We start from the raw sequence: 20,119 nt of genomic DNA, 5'->3' as shown, positions 1-20,119 counted from the left end.
GTAGTCTGGGCACTCAAGAAGCTCCGGCCATACCTCTTCGGCACCCACTTCCGGGTGCAAACAGACCACCGACCCCTGCAATGGCTGATGCAAATGCGGGGGGAGAACCCGAAGCTGTTGCGCTGGTCCATCTCCCTGCAGGGGATGGACTTCACGGTGGAACATCGTCCAGGCCAGGACCACGCCAACGCCGACGGCCTGTCACGCTTTTTCCGCCTCAGCGAGGAGAGTCCCCAGGAAGATGGCTGACTCTCCCCGCCTTCAGCTGGGGGGGACGCATGTTGGACAGGCCGCATGTTCGAGCTGTCCCCCCTCCCCGCAATGGGACCAGGACCCTGGCTCTCCCTGCATCCCCAGCCAGAGTCCACAAACGACCACCCGAAGTACCCTGCAATCCCTCCACTACAAGACACCAGCTCCGGACCCAGCTGGCCCGGGTCACCATCTACCCCACGACATCGACCCGGCCGCCATCTTGGGGCACTGCAGCACGAGGCCGCGTGGCCTCAACTCGACCCTAACCCCGGGCCCGGCCGGTCCCGACATCGAGGCCCCACCATCCTCCCAGGAGGCAGAGTGATCACTTGGCGAGTCAATGGGAGAAGGAATCGTCAACGGCTCTCCTCCGCCAGGTGTCGATCACCCCAGGCCGCCTGGGCGCTGGCTCCACCCCCCTGCTGGGTGTCTGGACTCCCTCATCCCGGACCTCCCGGCCCCCAGGCGCGAGGGTCCGGACATCAAAGGGGACCAGACCTATAACTGGGGCAGGGCCAGACCAGGAAGGCAGTTGTATCCTGGAGTCGAGAGACCCGAGAAGAACTCATCCGTGACTTGGCCTGCTGGCGCTGCCGCGGCCCTCTGCCTCGTGAAACCATCGTCTTGGCCTGCTGGCGCTGCCGCGGCCCTCTGCCTCGTGAAACCATCGTCTTGGCCTGCTGGCGCTGCCGCGGCCCTCTGCCTCGTGAAACCATCATCTTGGCCTGCTGGCGCTGCCGCGGCCCTCTGCCTCGTGAAACCATCGTCTTGGCCTGCTGGCGCTGCCGCGGCCCTCTGCCTCGTGAAACCATCGTCTTGGCCTGCTGGCGCTGCCGCGGCCCTCTGCCTCGTGAAACCATCGTCTTGGCCTGCTGGCGCTGCCGCGGCCCTCTGCCTCGTGAAACCATCGTCTTGGCCTGCTGGCGCTGCCGCGGCCCTCTGCCTCGTGAAACCATCGACTTGGCCTGCTGGCGCTGCCGCGGCCCTCTGCTTTATGAGACTATCACCTTGGCCTGCTGGCGCTGCCGCGGCCCGATCCACAGACCCTCCAGCTCGAGGATTGTGAGCTCGCCTTTTACCACTACCTGTACCGATCCGGTACCAAGACTGTCCCGCTACCCCCTTTCCCTACAGAGACTAGAAGTGAGAGGACCCCCGGGTCCAAGTTATCCTGTATCGCTGATATCCTTGCCTTAAGAACCTTATATAAAGCCTTGAACTCGACTTGGTGTGGTGCCTGTTTGTGGGGAGGGAGGGTACTTGTCTGTACGATCGCCGGAGACGGTCCCCCTCGGGGATCTCTCCCTCATGGATCAGATTTCCCCGTCTTGTCTGGTCACAGTCCAGCCAAGTTCTGGTTTAACAAACAAAGTTGCCTTGGATGGTAAAAGTGTGAGTATGTCTGGCTTTTAATAGTTTTCATATACACTTTGAAGTTGAGTTTGGACACCAGCCTTATACTTTTTGCAATCTATCAATACATCTTTATTTGGCTCAATACTATCCACAAAAGAGTCACACAGATAAAACTTACAAAGAGCTAAAAAAAAAATCCTTATTTAATTCATAAAAACGAGTCCCAGGACATGAACAACGTAAAGGGCTTATTTATTTGTCTTTGCAACACGTATGCAACTCTTTGGAACCGCTGTTGCATTACTTTTTTTTGATGCTGTGGTATTGTTAATATTGTGCCATGTTGCGCCATATTTACAAAGTGCAGATGTGTCACTTTGAAAACCCCTGGATACATTATACCTGTGTCAGGTATAATGTATGCATGGTGGGCGTTCAAACTCAAGAAAGCCTAGTAGAAGTGACATTTCACTGCAGCACTTCTAGGACGCCACTGCATCAAACCCTTATTTCTGCCTCACAGCACAACTCCAGCATAATGTGGGTTTTGAGCCGACAGATAGGTCAGGATTCCTGACGCATCTGTCAATCGTTGCTACATGGTGCGCCGTACAGTAAATACGGCTCATCCATGGTGTCGCAAGGAGGATACACTGAAAAGTGTTTCATCTCTGTTTCCCCCAGCGATGCAACACTTTTCATACATGAGGCCCTATATATGCAAAAAAGATAGAGCACAAGATACCTCGTTAGGCATCAGCTCAATAGCCAACAAGCATAAAACAGTCCAATAATGTATAATTCTGGGTTTTGGAACAATTTATGTTTCAAACTTCATGACAGTGACTGGGCCATCGTAGCGAGTAGCTTTGTTATTTGAAGATCCAAACTCAGGAACACAATTTCACCAACTCACTCCTGGGCTAATTGAGACAAATGATTTATTTCACAGGAAACAAACTGAGTCAAACTGATGCAAGTACTGTGTGGAAAAGCAATTGTAATTCTTTTCTATTCAACGTTATCAGCAATGGCCGACTGGAGGAACCCTTGTGTATTTTTGTCTGTCATACACTGGGGACAAAAGAGCATGAGGAAGGAATAAGTTGTTGTGAAACTACATAATCTGTTGCTTCTCTGCTGGCAGCAGCCATACTCCATCTTACAGTCAACTTTCATGCAAAACTGTGTTAGTGATCATCTAATGGTGACCATGACAACAGGTACCCTAAAGGGGATTGTGATCATTCTTCCATTGCACCTATTGCAATGTTTAGGATCATTATTGAAAACACAATCCAAATTGTGTTAATGAAGATTTACATTCATTAACAAACAGTGCTTAGTTTCTATGAGGTCACTGGACTCTGATGTCACAGAGAGATACAGGAATAGTCCCTGGGTACAGTTACTGCAACTCAAAATCTGAGCAAGGTGTAACTTCGCAGAACCTCTGTAACTTGTGACATCCTTAGAGGACTACAAGTCACTGAGACAAGGTTGTGTCATAGCCTACTCCAGAGTGCATCAAGAGTAAGCCTAGAGAACACAAAGATTTAAGTTTGGGGACATCCATTGCAATTAAAGAGTTTTTAAAACTGAGCTAAAGAAGACGAATACAGGGGGAGAGGAAATGGCAATAATGTGATAGTAGTAAGAGTTAGCTTGAACCATGTCACTTTACAGCAGATTTCTGGAGAGAGGTAAGCCCTATCCTGAACACTACCTTCTTCGTATCAATGTGCACCTTTGCGCGTTGACACACTTCAAGAATACAGAAGGTTATGACCATCTTACCTCCAGTTATCAGTGCCTGGACCATGACGACAGCTGCAAGGATGGCCCTCATGGTGCTAGGAGAGTAAGGAGTGGGGTGATGTAGTCTCTGTGCCTGATCACCTTCCTGAGTCCTTTGTACGTCTCATGCTCAGGACATGTCATTTATACTGTCACAGAAGAGGAGGGGCACAGGATACCCGAGTTCTGTACACAGGAAAACACATAATGTGGTTGAACTTTTCATTTGTGACTGCCTTGTGAACGGATGCACTTAGAGATGTACTAAAAAAATCCTATTATATGATGTAATGTGAATTTTTTTCATACCAAATTGTACTGAAGCCACAACTGTAAGTGCAGGGCTGAATTCTAGTTTCTTTAAAAATAATAATGTGTGCAAGAACCATAATTCTGAGTAACGTTAATTTTCTGCTTAGGGTATTGACCCAGGGACGGAATTGGCTGCATAGGATAATATCCTCATCTCTGACAGTTTTCCGTTTAAACATTTTGAATGGTCAATAAAGCTGTAATTTATCAGGGAAAATTCCATGAGAATAAGCAAAACATGAAGAATTTGATTAGTAGTGGTAAAAACTGCATCAACATGCTTCCCACATTGCCAGGGCCAATCCTACTCCCAATACTAAAATCAAAAGTCTAGGTGTTTGGCTGGACAAATCTTTTAAATTTGACTACCAAACTGTGATACTGGCAGGGGCCTGCTATCGCATTCTCAGACTCCTGCAGAAAATAGTACCCCTAATCCCATGAGAGCAAGAAGAACCATGGTCCAGGCCTTAGTACTCTCTCGACTGGACTGGACTGGACTTATTTGAGAGCTGCTAACTGAAAGATAAGGCGACTTCAAGTTGTTCAGAACTGTGCCTCTCGGCTACTACTTGGTACGTCCAAAACTCAGTTGGCTAAGCCAGCCTTAAAGACCTTACATTGGCTTTCAATGTCATATAATACTTATCTATCATCACCTTCTATCACCCCATGAAATGTTTATACTCAGCTAATTTAAATTTGGCCATGAACCCCAAAGTTAAAAGGTTGAGATGTGGAGGAAAGTCCTTCACATACAACATAGCCAGACTCTCGAATACTCTTCCTGTACATCTTCGGTCAGAATCCCACCAACTGCCTTTTCGAATGCTCCTGAAACATGGCTGTTCCACAACGCTTCTCTTTAAAGCACTTAGCTCCTCTCTGTCTTGCTGCTAGCGCTGGGATGCCTTTGGGTAGCTATGCCCTCAACAAATGCTGTTTAATAATAAGAAGAAGAATAGAGAGAGGTATTTACGCAACCTAGAATATACCTCACCCGGTGGAGGTTTACTGGGTGCGCTAAATACCTCATCCACATAAGTGTTTTAATTCCTGCCTGATATGTTGCAGATGTTCATTGAATTTTGTGCATTATCTCATTCATACATTATTAACTTATAAGTAAATATGCAAAGTGGAATACAACCACTTGAATACTGAGGCAAACGTTTGATAATTCATTCAACACGTATAATGAAGATACCGACACCAAGCATAACACAGACCTGTATCACTCTTCTATCATACATTTTAAATTTTCTATATATTCTCTTCAGTGTTCCTTGTTATCTAATATCTTCTTCACATTATCCACTTCAGAGAAACACTGAGGAGTGGACAGCCAGCACAGAGGTGTGACAATAACCCACTGTAATAGTAAGCTCTGTAAGCTGCTAGAAAAGAGGGGCACTTTAAGACCTCCTCAAAAGTAGACTGGATGTTTGCTTACCCTAGATGACTCTGATATAAGCAGTATAGGTAGAAATGGGAATGGTGCCATGTCCATGCCAGAACATGCCATTAGTTAAGACTTATGACTTTCAACCGGTGAGCCATGTATCTGGTCTAAGAATGCTCCTTAGACCAGGTTTGATTTGAAGTGGCAGATATGAATGAATGAATGAAATGGGACCGTGCATGGCTACTCCATGGAGAGTCAGAGCTCTGAGCTTTCACTCAACAGCGATGTTAGACCTATCATCCATAAGGTGGTCTTTGAGTATTTATTAAAGCATCTTTTAAGATGTAATTCCTGATTGTAAACTAAAGTAAATTTCTGTAATCAAGATGTGATAGGATAAGAGCCTGGAATAGCAGTCTTTTTGCTTTGAAGGGGAGGTGTATGGTTGCCAAAGAATAACACTTCACTCTTCTCTATGATGAACTTTAGACAGTTTTCCTTCATCCAGAATTGTGGAAGTTGGACTTTGTTGTAGTGCAGTCTGTTGAGAGCGACAGGATGAGATTTTTTTTTTCGGAGTTTCAAGTTTATTTTTTATTTGTTTGATTAATTAAAATCTTATAAAAATAGTTAAAATGTCATCAAATATAAAACGATTTAAAACACTATATACACAATTACTATCATGTCTTACTAAAATACAATACACTGTATATTTTGAGATACAGTGAAAATATTAATTCCAATATCACTCATCTAGTTTTTTCCAACAGCACTCAAGAATTTTACAAATGCAGAGATCAAAAATATATCTTTGGAATTTAGGCAAGACATCAATGCTTGCCTGCATGTCCTTATTCGACGGTCATTAAATAGTCTCTTTAGGATAAATTTCCTTTCCATTTCTAATACGGGGTAAAAACATAGTAAATGTATAATAGTTTCTTGACCAAATTTACATAGCCTACATTCAGTGTTCTCTTCAGTCTTTTTCCATGTGGGTAAATGGCATAGACCCGGCAATAAGCCAAAGTGTGCTCTGATTAAGACTTGCTTTTCTGCGACCATGGTATTTCAAGGTATTCTTGGACTTCTTTTTTGATAAATCCATTTATGATTGGCCATGTATGTTTTCTTTTTACATGTCTCTTATCAGCGACAGGTGATTAATAAGTCTCTTAATTGTTTTTTTAAACTTTCTTGAGTAATAGTTTTCTCCCAAATCGATATTACACCAAATTCTTCCTTCGCTTTATTTAGATAATACCAGGCCAGTAGCTTCATATTGTCTTTGACTTCTTGCCATAATAGCTGGGACATTTGGTTTTCTTGATAGTTTTTTATTCGGTTCTACACTTTAAGAGCGTGTCCTTTTCTCGTAAATAGCTGATTATTTATACCAAATTCCAGCCTCACCTGCACTGGTGGGGCGCGTTTGAGGCATTATTCGGCAGGCTGAATAAGATTTTATATGATTTTGACACTGCGTTGCTAATAATCTCTGCATCTTTCCCATTTAATACCTCACAGCCATATGTCAGGGTTGGTAATATTTATGCCAAAATAATCTTTAGTAAAGGGCGATAAGACAAGTCACTTATTGATTTCTGAATAATCCTAAATGCCGCAACTGAAGTATTGGATTTTCTTGTGATTTTTTTTTTTTGAGAAAGATAATTTCCACTATTGTTAAATATTACTTTAAGACACCGGTAAGAATCAACCTGTTCTAATCGAGTCCCTTCCAACATCCAATTATATTTATTTTTAGGCCTTGTATTTTTTGTAACTACCTTTACTTTGGTCCTTGTTTCATTTATCACCATATAATTTTCTTTTGTGTACATTGATATTCCATCAATTACCCTTTGTAAGCCAACCTTAGTCTGACTTAAATGTATTACATAATCTGCGTACAACAGATTAGATATTTGTTTGTTAGCTAACCTAGGCAGATGCGCATTTACCTCGTTCAATGCGGTAGAGAGATCTGCTAAAAATAAATTAAATAGCAGTGGGCAAGGACGAACCCTTGTTTAAGTCCTCCCGTCATAGGTATTTTGTTAGTTAGTGTTCGGCCATCACCAATTCTTACCCTGATCCAAGTATCAGTGTACAGTAATTCTATCATTTTAAGTAGTAAGTTTGTAATGCCTTGATCTTTAAGTTTTGTTCACAGATGGAGTCTGTTCCCACAATCTAAATCTGATTTAAAATCAACAAAAAAAAATACAAAGGCTGTTTAGCTAAAAGTGCCTTCTTCATTATTACAGATAAGATCAGTATGTTTGTGGAGGTTCCTAGACCTTTGATAAACCCGGTTTGGTTCGGGGACAATATTCTTTATTCTTTACCCAGTCTGTCAAACTCGATAGTAAAAGCCCTGCAAACAGTTTTGCGTCAGTATCTTGGAGGGTAATCAGATGATAGCTCTCCGGTAATTGCTAATTTCCTTTCTTAAAGATAGGAAATATTAGAGACCCCCTCCATGATTTCAGAATCTGCCCTGTTTGTACGACTTTGTTAAATACCTTTGTTAAATATATAGTCAAGAAGTCAGGTTCTTCCTTATAAAGAGAAAAGGGAATGCAGTTAGGTCCTGGTGCTCCATTTTTTTGCTTCTTTAATAATTTGGCAATTTGGGTTTCTGTGATATAAATTTCTGCATCACATTCTAGGTTGGTTTTTACCATCATTGTCTGTTTGTCTTCTATATTAATTGCTTTGGCTTCCTTAATATTTGGTTCTGTAACTAGGTTTAGGATAGTTAGTCCATTAATCACTTTCCAGAACTCCCTTGAATTTGATTGATTACTGGCGTAGAGGATTTTTGTCCACAATTCCTGCTGGACTTTATTTTTTTGTTACAAATTAGTTTCATCAATTTATTGTTGAAATTTTTTGTGTTATTTGTATATCTTCATTATTTGGATGCTTATTTAGCTGTTTCCTGAGTTTATTGCGGGTCCGATTTTTTTTATTGTATATGGGAAATTGGTGTTAGTTTCCCTTTTTTCCATTTGAACCAATTGTTTTTTTTGGACACGAAAGGAGGTGTCATACGGTTTAACTATTTTCCGTGTGAAATGTTCCCATTGCTCAATTGCGGACCACGCAATGTTATCAGTAAAGCAATCTTTAATTAGTTCTGTGCCTTTTCCTTCATACCATCCATATAATTTGTTTTCCATGTAAGTTTTCTATAGTTGGTAGTACAGATCTGTCTTTCCATTGTTGAGTAATTTTGATGTTTCGAACATGACAATTTTACTTGGACTATTTTTTGGCTATGGTCGGTATCAAATACTTTCTTTTCCTGATAAGAAAAATTTTATCAAAGATATTTATAGAAACCATTGTATAGTCTATTCTCGATTTAAACTGTCGAGAGTGAAATGAACAAGCTGGTGGTATATATGATTCAAATCTACCGTTTAATATTCTCAGTACCAATGCTTCCTTGCCCATAACAAAGTTTCTCCCAATTAGATTTTGTTTAACGTTTTTTTACGGGATCAAGTATTTGTTCTGGGATTAACCATTTGTGATTTTGGGACTATATGAAATCACCTGTATCGAAAAAATCTGCAGACTGGTCTTACTTGGTCCAATAGGAAGATAGTAAGAGCAGCACATATGTCCTTCCTTGAAGTCTGTTTAGGTGGTAAATACATATATATATATTAATTAATATTAGAATTATTTGGTTTTTTTCATTACTTCTTAGATAGTTCAACTTTACCGCTTGAAAATTAGAATTATTTGTGTCTAGCCGCTCATGTTCAACTTCCAGGTCAATCAGTACGAATGTTGCTAGACCCCCATACAATGTGTGATGTTTTATTGCAGGCGCAAAATATCCTTTATATCCTTGTAGCATAAAATATTCCATTTACCAAGTGTCCTGCAATAATATAATTTGATAAAGACTTGTTAATGAATCTATTTGTGCATTTTTATCTTCTTACCTAAACCATTTATGTTCCATAAACAAATTCATATTGTTAAAATATCTGTTTTACCTTGTGATCTATTCTGTCATTGTTCAATGTTACCATGCGAGGCTGTCAAAATCAATTTTTCATTTATTCCTTTGTTTTCTTTAATTTTTTCAACTTTTCTTTGATCCGCTGACTTTTCATCATCACCGCTTATTTTACCCATGGGATTTTTTAGTATTGACTAGACTAGATCGTCTTTTATCCCATTTGACGTTTTCCTAGTAATTTCTTCTTTTATAAGCGGAGTAGGATACACCTTTGGGGATGGTTGGCAGATTGTTATCCCCGAACTGCGGAAGACTTCTTGTTCCTGCAGGATTTGGTCCACTATAGAATCAGTATTTGCAGTTAGCAATGTTATTGGTACTGCCATCAGTAAAAAGCGTATACAATCGGTATCTTCAGTTGTCCTTTTTCTAGTGATGGTACAGAGTTCAAGATCCGAGGGATATTTCCTCTATTCAAAGTATCATGGTTGCCATGTGAATTATATGATGGTGTGAGAGTAATTTCAGGGTCATTACAGAGTAAATGTTTCTTTCTTTTTTCCCTGACAAGTTTGGTTTTCCTTACATATCATTTGTTTACCTTGACTGTTTTTTATAATTATCAGGTCATCCCTTATAGTTTATACTTCATATCTTTGATTGTTTCTTTTGATATCGAGTTATTCTCAATTTCCTCTATCTGTTGCTTTTGTACAACTAGATTATATTTTTGTTGTATCGAGCTCCAACATACTTTTGATGCATTAATTTGGTCATAACCTGCATGCCTTTGTTCTTCATTTTGGGAGGATAGAGATCTCTTTTTTTTAATCGGGTAGCTTTCAATTTCACACATGAGTTCCTTTGTTAGTACACAACCATTTCCTTTTAATCCAAGTATTCCATCGTTCTCCTGGGATTTCTTCCCCTCTAATATCAGTACATCAGCTTTTCGATCAGTATTTTCCGTTAATATAATTGTCTTTACAGGGAGTGGCTTTAAGTCTGCAAGGTTTTTCCCAGGCATTGTAAATATATCATAATATTTTCCATTATTCTCAATAATGTTGCATACTGACTTCTGTATACCTCACTATCTTTTTTTCCTTCTCTTTTTCCTTCTTTTATTGTATCAGCAGGTGTATCCGGTTTGGAACATATTTTTAAAGCATTTTCTTCTTTTGCCTTATTTCCTACTTTAAGTATTTGTTTTCTTTGTCTCTTTGTAATTTCTTAAAGGCTACATTATTCATCTGGATTGGGAAGTCAAGGCTATTTATTTATTGTTGGTTCCTCTTCATTATTTCTGAATTTACTTTGTTCACAACTTTAGAATTTATTATGTCACCAATTTGCTTCATTTCTTTTTCCACTACAAATGCAGATGGACACTCAGGGCAGGGGTAGATATCTGTTTACCACACGGGACACATTACTGATGCAACCACATGCAGTGTGGACTTGTACACTCCTGAGCAGTTTTGATGGACAATGAAACATTGTACACAAGGTTGCATCAGTACATGATTTTCTTGTGCACTGACCGCATTAACAGAAATTGTCTGACTACACCCACTACACTAACCCTCGGAGAAGGTCTTCTGTTTCTTTCTCCTCAGGAATATCTGTTTGATTATTCAAGTTGAAATTAATGTGTCAGAGTACAACAACAATGTATACTTTTAAAGTAGCTAATTCTAAGTAAATAGATGAAGGCATGGTGCCCTAAAGAACAACATTTACAAAGACGGAATAACCTCTTCTCATTTAAGGATATCAATCACACCAGCCCTTCTGGATGCAATTAAAAAGCACTCTTGTGATTCTTAAGAGAGCTTCATGCACCCAAGTTGCACATAGTCTCAAGGGCAGACTTTGCCTTGAGCACACAAGGGACATGATTGACAGAAGATCGCAGCACTCAACACTCAGGGAGAAGTCTGCACAATGAAAATCCTCGTCCACACTCATGGTGGAGACACTTTCTTAACCAGGCTCCTAGTTATATGCCAGATCCAAAGACCAGCCAGAGGTAGATATCTGTTTACCACATGGGACACATTACTGTCGCAACCACATGCAGTGTGGACTTGTACACTCCTGAGCAGGTTTGATGGACCATGAAACATTGTACACAAGGCAGCGGCAGTGCCTGATTTTCTCATGCACTGACCGCACTAACGGAAATTGTCTGACTACACCCACTACGCTAACCCTCAGAGAAGGTCTTCTGTTTCTTTCTCCTCAGGAGTATCTGTTCAATTATTCAAGTTCAAATTAATGTGTCAGAGTACACCAACAAGGTATACTTTTAAAGTAGCTTATTCTAAGCAAATCTCTTAAGGCATGGTGCCCTAAAGAACAATATTTACAAAGACGGAATAACCTCTTCTCGTTTAAGGATATCAATCACACCAGCCCTTCTAGATGCAATTAAAAAGCACTCTTGGGATTCTTAGGAGAGCTTCATGCACCCAAGGTCAGGTGATGTAATATGTTTGATGTACATTATATAATATGCACCATTAACTCAATGTGCATCTGGACTACTGCCCAGGTGCACATTATCATTAGGGGTGGTCGGAATTTGTGCAGCAAGCTACGCAAAGCTCTGCGAAACGGTAAAAAATCTCTGCAAGCACGCAAAAGATCAGTGAACACACGGAACTGCGTGTTCCTCCCATTTGCAATGCTTTTTTCCTGTTTGCGAACGCTATTTGCGTGCTCGGGGAGAAATATCTTGTGGACAAGCATTTTGAAAGAGCGAAGAAGCAAAAAATTCTGCAAAGCCGCGGATCACAGATTTTTGGGCAATTCCGCATTCTCCGCAGAATGAGAAATGACCTTAATTCTGAAAATTCTGCAAGCGGAACGGAATTTACCGCCCAGGCCTAATTAATATTTGGGAATAAATAATGGAGCACCCAGTGCACCATCACAATGTTACAGGACAGACTAAGAGATAGAAATGTTGACGTAAGGTGACCAAAGGCAAGTAGATAGCCGGACAGTGGCCTCCTGCCACGGTTGCTTAGCAAACTGATGGCCCATATTGTTCAGAAGTGCGGCCTTGGTTGTGTTTCTTCAGCAGCTAAACAATCTCCCTTGAAGTCAATACAAATATGTTCCTTACCAGAGTTGCAAGAACATTTTCCACATTTTCTTGTATTAACTTTCAGTTTGTTGTTTTCACAGTGGAAATTGATGTTACATCCTTACCAGGGCTGTCAATTGCAGTCCTGTAGTAGTGTACTGAAATAAACAGCGCTGCCAGTCTTTTGACTGGAGCCACCAATCGACAATCGGCAAAACTGGCACTCCACTACTTTCGTTGGATCCCAGTGCAGGAACGTATTAGATTCAAGGCCCTGTGCCTAGCATAGAAATCCAAACAGAGGAACAGGCATCCCATTAATTCAGCCATGGTCCATCCCTACAAGGCTAATAGGAAACTTGGGTCAGATGAGTTCCATCTGGCCGAGATAACTAGGATCAGGAAGGCCAGAAGTGGGCGATGGCTCTTCTCCTTTAACGCTGCTGAACTCTGGAACTCCCTGCCACTACATCTTAGCATTGTTCCCAATCATCTTGTTTTTCGTAAACAACTATAGGCCTTTCTGTTTCCTTAGTTCGTTCTAACTGCCTCGTGTCAGACTTAGCACTGGGATACTCTCGGGTAGCCATGCGCTTTATAAATTATTTTTTATTTCATTTCATAAAGCTCAGAACCCGACAGGAAGACTTGGAACACTGACGTGTAGAAACATCTCACTGCCTCAGAGGCAAGCAAGGTCATCCTGTGGATCAAAAAGATGGGAAACATACTTTATGACGCAACTTTTATCATGCAGTGCCTTTACAACGCAGGTTTTTTTAACGCAAGTCATTACAACGAATTGCACTGGGGGGCGCTCTAGGATAGGTAATAGTTTAATTTACTATCCAACACCTTCCCTACTATCCACGGGGACTGGAGTTGGAATAGAAAATTAAATATTCACTATCCAGCACCCCCCAACGCGTGGTAAAAGCATGCGTTGTATCAACGTACATCCCAAGAAGATCTTAAAGGTGAGACTCCTGCTTCACTCTATTTCTCCTGTGCTCTCCAGAGCTGGAAGCCATGCACTAGTTAGTGGTCTGTATTCTTGTGAGGTTGCAGTACCTATGCTAACCAAGAGGATGTACATGGAGGTCAAGGACAGGAAAGGAGTGTTTCAGGTGTTATTAGAAATGGCTTCTTTAGCCCTGGGCTAAAAGTAGCAGAATTGGCCTTTGATGAAAGAAAGGCTACTCTGGCACAGATTCAGAATAGAGGGAAGATTAGTTTTCAATCGAGGCATGTCCCAGCAGACAGAAGTCTTGAGAACGTGAGATAAACTACGGTAGGAAAGCCAAAAACATACTTTACTAAATAAGTGCTCCCATACCAAGTGATTAGCGGTGATTTGGAAACTTTCGTGGAATCTTTTGAGTTGAGGTGAAGGTAGCCACAGCATGCTTGGGTGATCAACATCTAAGGACCAAGGCGTGAATGCACACTGACCATGCTCTCAGGACAGTCATTTGCGGTTTAAGAGAAAAGTAAGGAGTCCGGTTAGCTCCACATTTTAAACATCTGTTCCTATGAACTGAGTTCCTGAGTACTTTCTTTAAAACATATATATATATTTTGTATATCTCTAGAGACATATCATGCACCTGCATGAAAAGTTGCAGAACCATAACTTGTTTAGGTTACCTTTGGTATGTTTTATCCGTAATGCGTAAAGAGGGGAAGTTATTTATTAATTTGCTGATAACTCTGGCTCTACTTTAATTTTGCACCCTTTTTGGGACCTGCTTAAAACCAGGGCTTCTTGCCCTGGGCTTAAGTTACTAAAAGAATGTTAAATATCATGCTAATTCATTAACCAGAGCCAACGCTACTAGTGCGTGAACAATTTTCTGTCCCTTGCAATTTAACTCTGGCCTTCTTTAATGGATGAGAATAAACCTCACTATATCAAGTGTACGCTGAAGATAATATGGGTCTGACACATTTCATGCATCTGTGAAAATGCAATAGTTATTAGTCATATTAGTCATTATTTAGTCTTTAAAAGATTTCTTGTTTGACCCCCTCTCAATTAAAGTTGCTCTCCTTGTAAGATTATGATAAAACCTGACATATCAACAGAAATCTAAACATGCTAAATGTTTTCCAATTTTCATGCAGATTCAAGAAACAGTTATAAGTAAATGAACAATTATTATACCCTCCCCTGTGAAGAATCTCTACACATTTGAAAAATAGATTGAGTTGAACATGCTGGATTCTGCCAGACTTCAAGCCAATTAGTCGAGAAGCAATACATTTACAAGAAAATCAATGCATATATTAGATACGTGTATATAATACAAAACTGTGACAGCACCTCTGTAGTTTGGGAAACAATATGCCCATATATGAGGCCCCTTAAGGCACTTTTCCGCCGCCGCAATGTCACTTTTTTTGACAATCCGGTGCTCAATGTGCCACAGCATATTCACAAGGCCACATGAAACCAATTCATGTTGCTTTTCATTGCCTTAAAAATATGTGCCCCTTTCACGCAGAACAGTGAGTGAAAGGGGCATTCCATGTGTGTTGCTGTGGGTGTTCCTAGAAATGCATCAGAATCTAACGCCACCCCATTGTTTTCATTTATTTCCCTTTTTTTTACTATCTTTATATGTGCTGCATGCCCCTTCCTGCACAAAATCATTCACCCCCGCAACGCAGGCACCCTTTATTTATTTATTTATTTATTTATTTATTTATAACACTTATAAAGCGCACAAATACCAATCCACTGTGGAGCAAGGGTCCCTGTGTTGGGAAAAGAACAGAAATGTACAGTATCTCAAAGATATAGATAAATAGAATCAGATTCTCAGTGCCGTGGGAAGAAACCCTCCGGAAGCAAGGCAAGAGTCCCGAAGTCAGGCGGAGCAATCGGAGACCAGCTGTGAGAGCCGTGAGCTGCGAGTGGATGAGCAGCCGTCGAGTCCAGTCCTGGTCCCCAGGTCTGTTGGGGACTGTAGGGGCCCATTAACGATGGTTGGAAACTACGATTGATGGTTGACTGCAGCGAGTCCCAACCCTGCACCTGAGTCAGTGAGCATCAAATGAAGAGCAAGAGGCCGGTACCTTCTGCCTTAAACCTCAAGACTGGTCCCTGTCATGTTGGCAGCAGAGATAGAGACTTGCTTGTTTTTCTGCGACCATGGTATTTCAAGGTATTCTTGGACTTCTTTTTAATTGTTTTTTTTAAAACTTTCTTGAGTAATAGTTTTCTCCCAAATCGATATTACACCAAATTCTTCCTTCGCTTTATTTAGATAACACCAGGCCTGTAGCTTCATATTGTCTTTGACTTCTTGCCATAATAGCTGGGACATTTGGTTTTTTTGATAGTTTTTTATTCGGTTCTACACTTTAAGAGCTTGTCCTTTTCTCACAAATAGCTAGTTATTTATACCAAATTCCAGCCTCACCTGCGCTAGTGGGGCACGTGTGAGGCATTATTCGGCAGGCTGAATAAGATTTTATACGTTTTTGACACTGCGTTGCTAATAATCTCTGCATCTTTCCCATTTAATACCTCACAGCCATATGTCAGGGTTTGTAATAATTATGCCGAAATAATCTTTAGTAAAGGGCGATAAGATAAGTCACTTATTGATTTCTGAATAATCCTAAATGCCTCAACCGAAGTATTAGATTTTCTTGTGATTTTTTTTTTGGAGTAAGATAATTTCCACTATCGTTAAATATAACTTTAAGACACCGGTAAGAATCAACCTGTTCCAATCGAGTTCCTTCCAACATCCAATTATATTTATTTTTATGCCTTGTATTTTTTGTAACTACCATTACTTTGGTCCTTGTTTCATTTATCACCATATCATTTTCTTTTGCGTACATTGATATCCGATCAATTAACCTTTGTAAGCCAACCTTAGTCTGACTTAAATGTATAACGTAATCTGCGTACAACAGATTAGATATTTGTTTATCAGCTAACCTAGGCAGATGCGCATTTGCCTTGCTCAATGTGGTAGAGACAGATGGAGTCTGTTCACACAATCGAAAACTGATTTAAAATCAACAAAACAAAAATACAAATGCTGTTTAGCTAAAGGTGCCTTCTCCATTATTACAGATAAGATCAGTATGTTTGTAGAGGTTCTTAAACCTTTGATAAAACCGGTTAGGTTCGGGGGCAATATTCTTTTATCCTTTACCCAGTCTGTCAAACTCGGTAGTAAAAGCCCCGCAAACAGTTTTGCGTCAGTATCTTGGAGGGTAATCAGATGATAGCTCTCCGGTAACTGCCAATTTCCTTTCTTAAAGATAGGAGATATTAGAGACCCGCTCCATGATTTCAGAACCTGCCCTTTTTGTACGACTTTGTTAAATACCTTTGTTAAATATATAGCCCAGAAGTCAGGTTCTTCCTTATAAAGAGAAAAGGGAAGGCAGTTAGGTCCTGGTGCTCCATTTTTTGCTTCTTTATTAATTTGGCAACTTGGATTTCTGTGATATAAATGTCTGCATCACATTCTAGGTTGGGTTTTACCATCATTGTCGGTTTGTCTTCTTTAATAATTGCTTTGGCTTCCTTAATATTTGGTTCTGTAACTAGGTTTAGGATTTTTATAAGATATGCAAACCATTCATCTTCAATTAAGGAGAATACAACCACAGATATATTCGGCCTGGTTAGTCCATTAATCACTTTCCAGAACTCCCTTGAATTTGATTGATTACTGGCGTAGAAGATTGTTGTCAACAATTCCTGCTGGACTTTATTTTTTTGTTACAAATTAGTTTCCTCAAATTATTGTTGACATTTTTTTGTTTTATTTGTATATCTTCATTATTTGGTTGCTTATTTAGCTGTTTCCTGAGTTTATTGTGGGTCCATCTGTTTTTTTTGATTGTATATGGGATATTTGTGTTAGTATCCTTTTTTTCCATTTGAACCAATTGGTTTTTTTTGGACACGAAAGGAGGTGTCATACGGTTTAACTATTTTTCGTGTGAAATGTTCCCAATGCTCAATTGCGGACCACGCAATGTTATCTTTAAAGCAATCTTTAATTAGTTCTGTGCCTTTTCCTTCATAAAATCCATATAATTTGTTTTCTATGTAAGTTTTCTATTGTCGGTAGTACAGATATGTCCTTCCATTGTTGAGTAATTTTGATGTTTCGAACATGACAATTTTACTTGGACAATTTTTTGGCTATGGTCGGTATCAAATACTTTCTTTTCCTGATAAGAAAAATGTTATCAAAGATATTTATAGATTCCATTGTATAGTCTATTCTCGATTTAAACTGTCGAGAGTGAAATGACCAAGCTGGTGGTATATATGATTCAAATCTACCGTTTAATATTCTCAGTCCCAATGCTTCCATGTCCATCACGAAGTTTCTCCCAATTAGATTTTGTTTAACGTTTTTTACGGGATCAAGTATTTGTTCTGGGATTAACCATTAGTGATTTTGGGTCTGTATGAAATCACCTGTAACAAAAAAATCTGCAGACGGGTCTTACTTGGTCCAATAAGAAGATAGTAAGAGCAGCACATATGTCCTTCCTTGAAGTCTGTTTAGGTGGTAAATATATATATATATTAATTAATATTAGAATTATTCGTTTTTTTTCCTTACTTCTTAGATAGTTCAACTTTACCGCTTGAAAATTAGAATTATTTGGGTCTAGCCGCTCATGTTCAACTTCCAGGTCAATCAGTACGAATGTTGCCAGACCCCCACACGGCCGTCCAAATTTGTGATGTTTTATTGCAGGGGCAAAATATCCTGTATATCCTTGTAGCATAAATCGATTTCCCAGGTGTCAGGAAATAATACAATTTGATAAAGACTTGTTAATGAATCTATTTGTGCATTTTTTATATTCTTACCTAAACCATTTATGTTCCATGAACAAATTCATATTGTTAAAATATCTGTATTCAATTCTTCTGTTTTACCTTGTGATCTATTCTGTCATTGTTCGATGTTACCATGCAAGGCTGTCAAAATCAATTTTTCATGTATTCCTTTGTTTTCTTTTATTTTTTCAACTTTTCTTTGATCCGCGTACTTTTCATCATCACCGTTTATTTTACCCATGGGATTTTTTAGTATTGAATAGACTAGATCGTCTTTTATCCCATTTGACTTTTTTCTATGACTTCCTTCTTTTATAAGCGGAGTTGGATACACCTTTGGGGATGGTTGGCAGATTGTTATGAGCATGGAAACTCAAGTCACAAAAACAGTGGGGACTTGTTCTGCGTTGCTGCGTTCTCTGCGCAAAATTATGCCACTCCTACCCGCACATGCCCGAGCAACGATAGTCAGGTGCACTATTCTTAGTCGCCTTGACTACTGTAACGCGATGTTACTCGAGTCTCCAACCGTGTTGCTGGATCGGCTGCAAAGAATTCAGTCAGCGGCTGCCAAACTAGCCCTCGGCTGGACTAGGAGATCCTCGGCCACAGCAGCCCTAGCCGAGCTACACTGGCTACCACTGAAGCAGCGGGTGGCATTCAAAGCCCTCTGCCTGGTCTTCAAAGCTTTGCATGGACTCGGACCTAAACCTCTGCAAGCCTTGTTTTCTTGGTACACCCCCAACAGGACCCTGCGCTCTACATCTGCCTGTCTTGTAAAAGTGCCGAATTACTATAAAGTTAGAATCGGGGGCAGATCCTTCCAAATCGCAGCGGCTAAACTCTGGAACAGTCTGCCCATTGATATTCGCCAAATTTCCCACCTCCTCCCTTTCAGGAAACGCATTAAGACCTGGCTCTTTCCTTAAACCCTCCCCCTATGCCCCCGTTACGATTTGCCTCAGTTAAGAGTTTTCTCCAGCGCCAGGAAACCTGCAAGGTGTCAGCAGCGCTCTATAAATTCTTTAAATAAATAAATAAATAAGTTATCCCCCAACTGCGGAAGACTTCTTGTTCCTGCAGGATTTGGTCCACTATAGAATCAGTATTTGCAGTTAGCAATGTTATTTTTGTCTGCAATCTGTAAAAAGCCTACACAGAGTTCTAGATCCGAAGGATATTTTCTCTTTTCAAAGTATCATGGTTGCCACGTGAATCATATAATGGCGTGAGAGTAATTTGTCGGGGTAATTTCAGAGTCAATGTTTCTTTCTTTTTTCCCTGACAAGTTTGGTTTTCCTTACATATCATTTGTTTTTCATGACTGTTTTTTATAATTATCAGGTCATCCCTTATAGTTCATACTTCATATCTTTGATTGTTTCTTTTGATATCGTCTCAATTTCCTCTATCTGTTGTTTTTGTACCACAAGATTATCTTTGTGTTGTATCGAGCTCCAACGCACTTTTGATGCATTAATTTGGTCATAACCTCCATGCCTTTGTTCTTCATTTTGGGAGGTTAGAGATCTCTTTTTTTTAATCGGGCAGCTTTCAACTTCACACGTGAGTTCCTTTGTTAGTACACAACCATTTCCTTGTAATCCAAGTATTTCATCTTTCTCATGGGAGTTCTTCCCCTCTAATAACAGTACATCAGCTTTTCGATCAGTATTTTCCGTTAATATAATTGTGTTTACAGGGAGTGGCTTTAAGTCTGCAAGGCTTTTCCCAGGCATTGTAAATATATCATAATATTTTCAATTATTCTCCAATAATGTTGCAGACTGACTTCTGTATACCTCACTATCTTTTTTTCCTTCTCTTTTTCCTTCTTTTATCGTATCAGCAGGTGTATCCGGTTTGGAACATATTTTTACAGCATTTTCTTTTTGCCTTATTTCCTACTTTAGGTATTTATTTTCTTTGTCTCTTTGTAATTTCTTAAAGGCTACATTATTCATCTGGATTGGGAAGTCAAGGCTTTTTATTTATTGTTTGTTCCTGTTCATTATTTCTGAATTTACTTTGTTCACAACTTTAGAATTTATTATGTCACCAATTTGCTTCATTTCTTTT

At 40.1% G+C, this 20,119-nt stretch overlaps 1 protein-coding gene across 1 annotated transcript in view; it reads right to left on the bottom strand.

Moving 5' to 3' along the window:
- LOC144827827 (uncharacterized) overlaps positions 1-20,119 on the bottom strand; it is a 162,624-nt gene that overhangs the window by 80,133 nt on the left and 62,372 nt on the right. Inside the window, exon 2 of the mRNA XM_078685992.1 lies at positions 3,409-3,531. Within this exon, the coding sequence (XP_078542118.1) occupies positions 3,409-3,531 (123 nt within the window). The remainder of the gene's footprint in view (positions 1-3,408; positions 3,532-20,119) is intronic.

Source organism: Lissotriton helveticus, chromosome 4_1, assembly GCF_964261635.1.
Source record: "Lissotriton helveticus chromosome 4_1, aLisHel1.1, whole genome shotgun sequence".
NCBI classification, from domain to species: Eukaryota; Metazoa; Chordata; class Amphibia; order Caudata; family Salamandridae; genus Lissotriton; species Lissotriton helveticus.
This window is presented reverse-complemented; position numbering and strand designations above follow the sequence as displayed.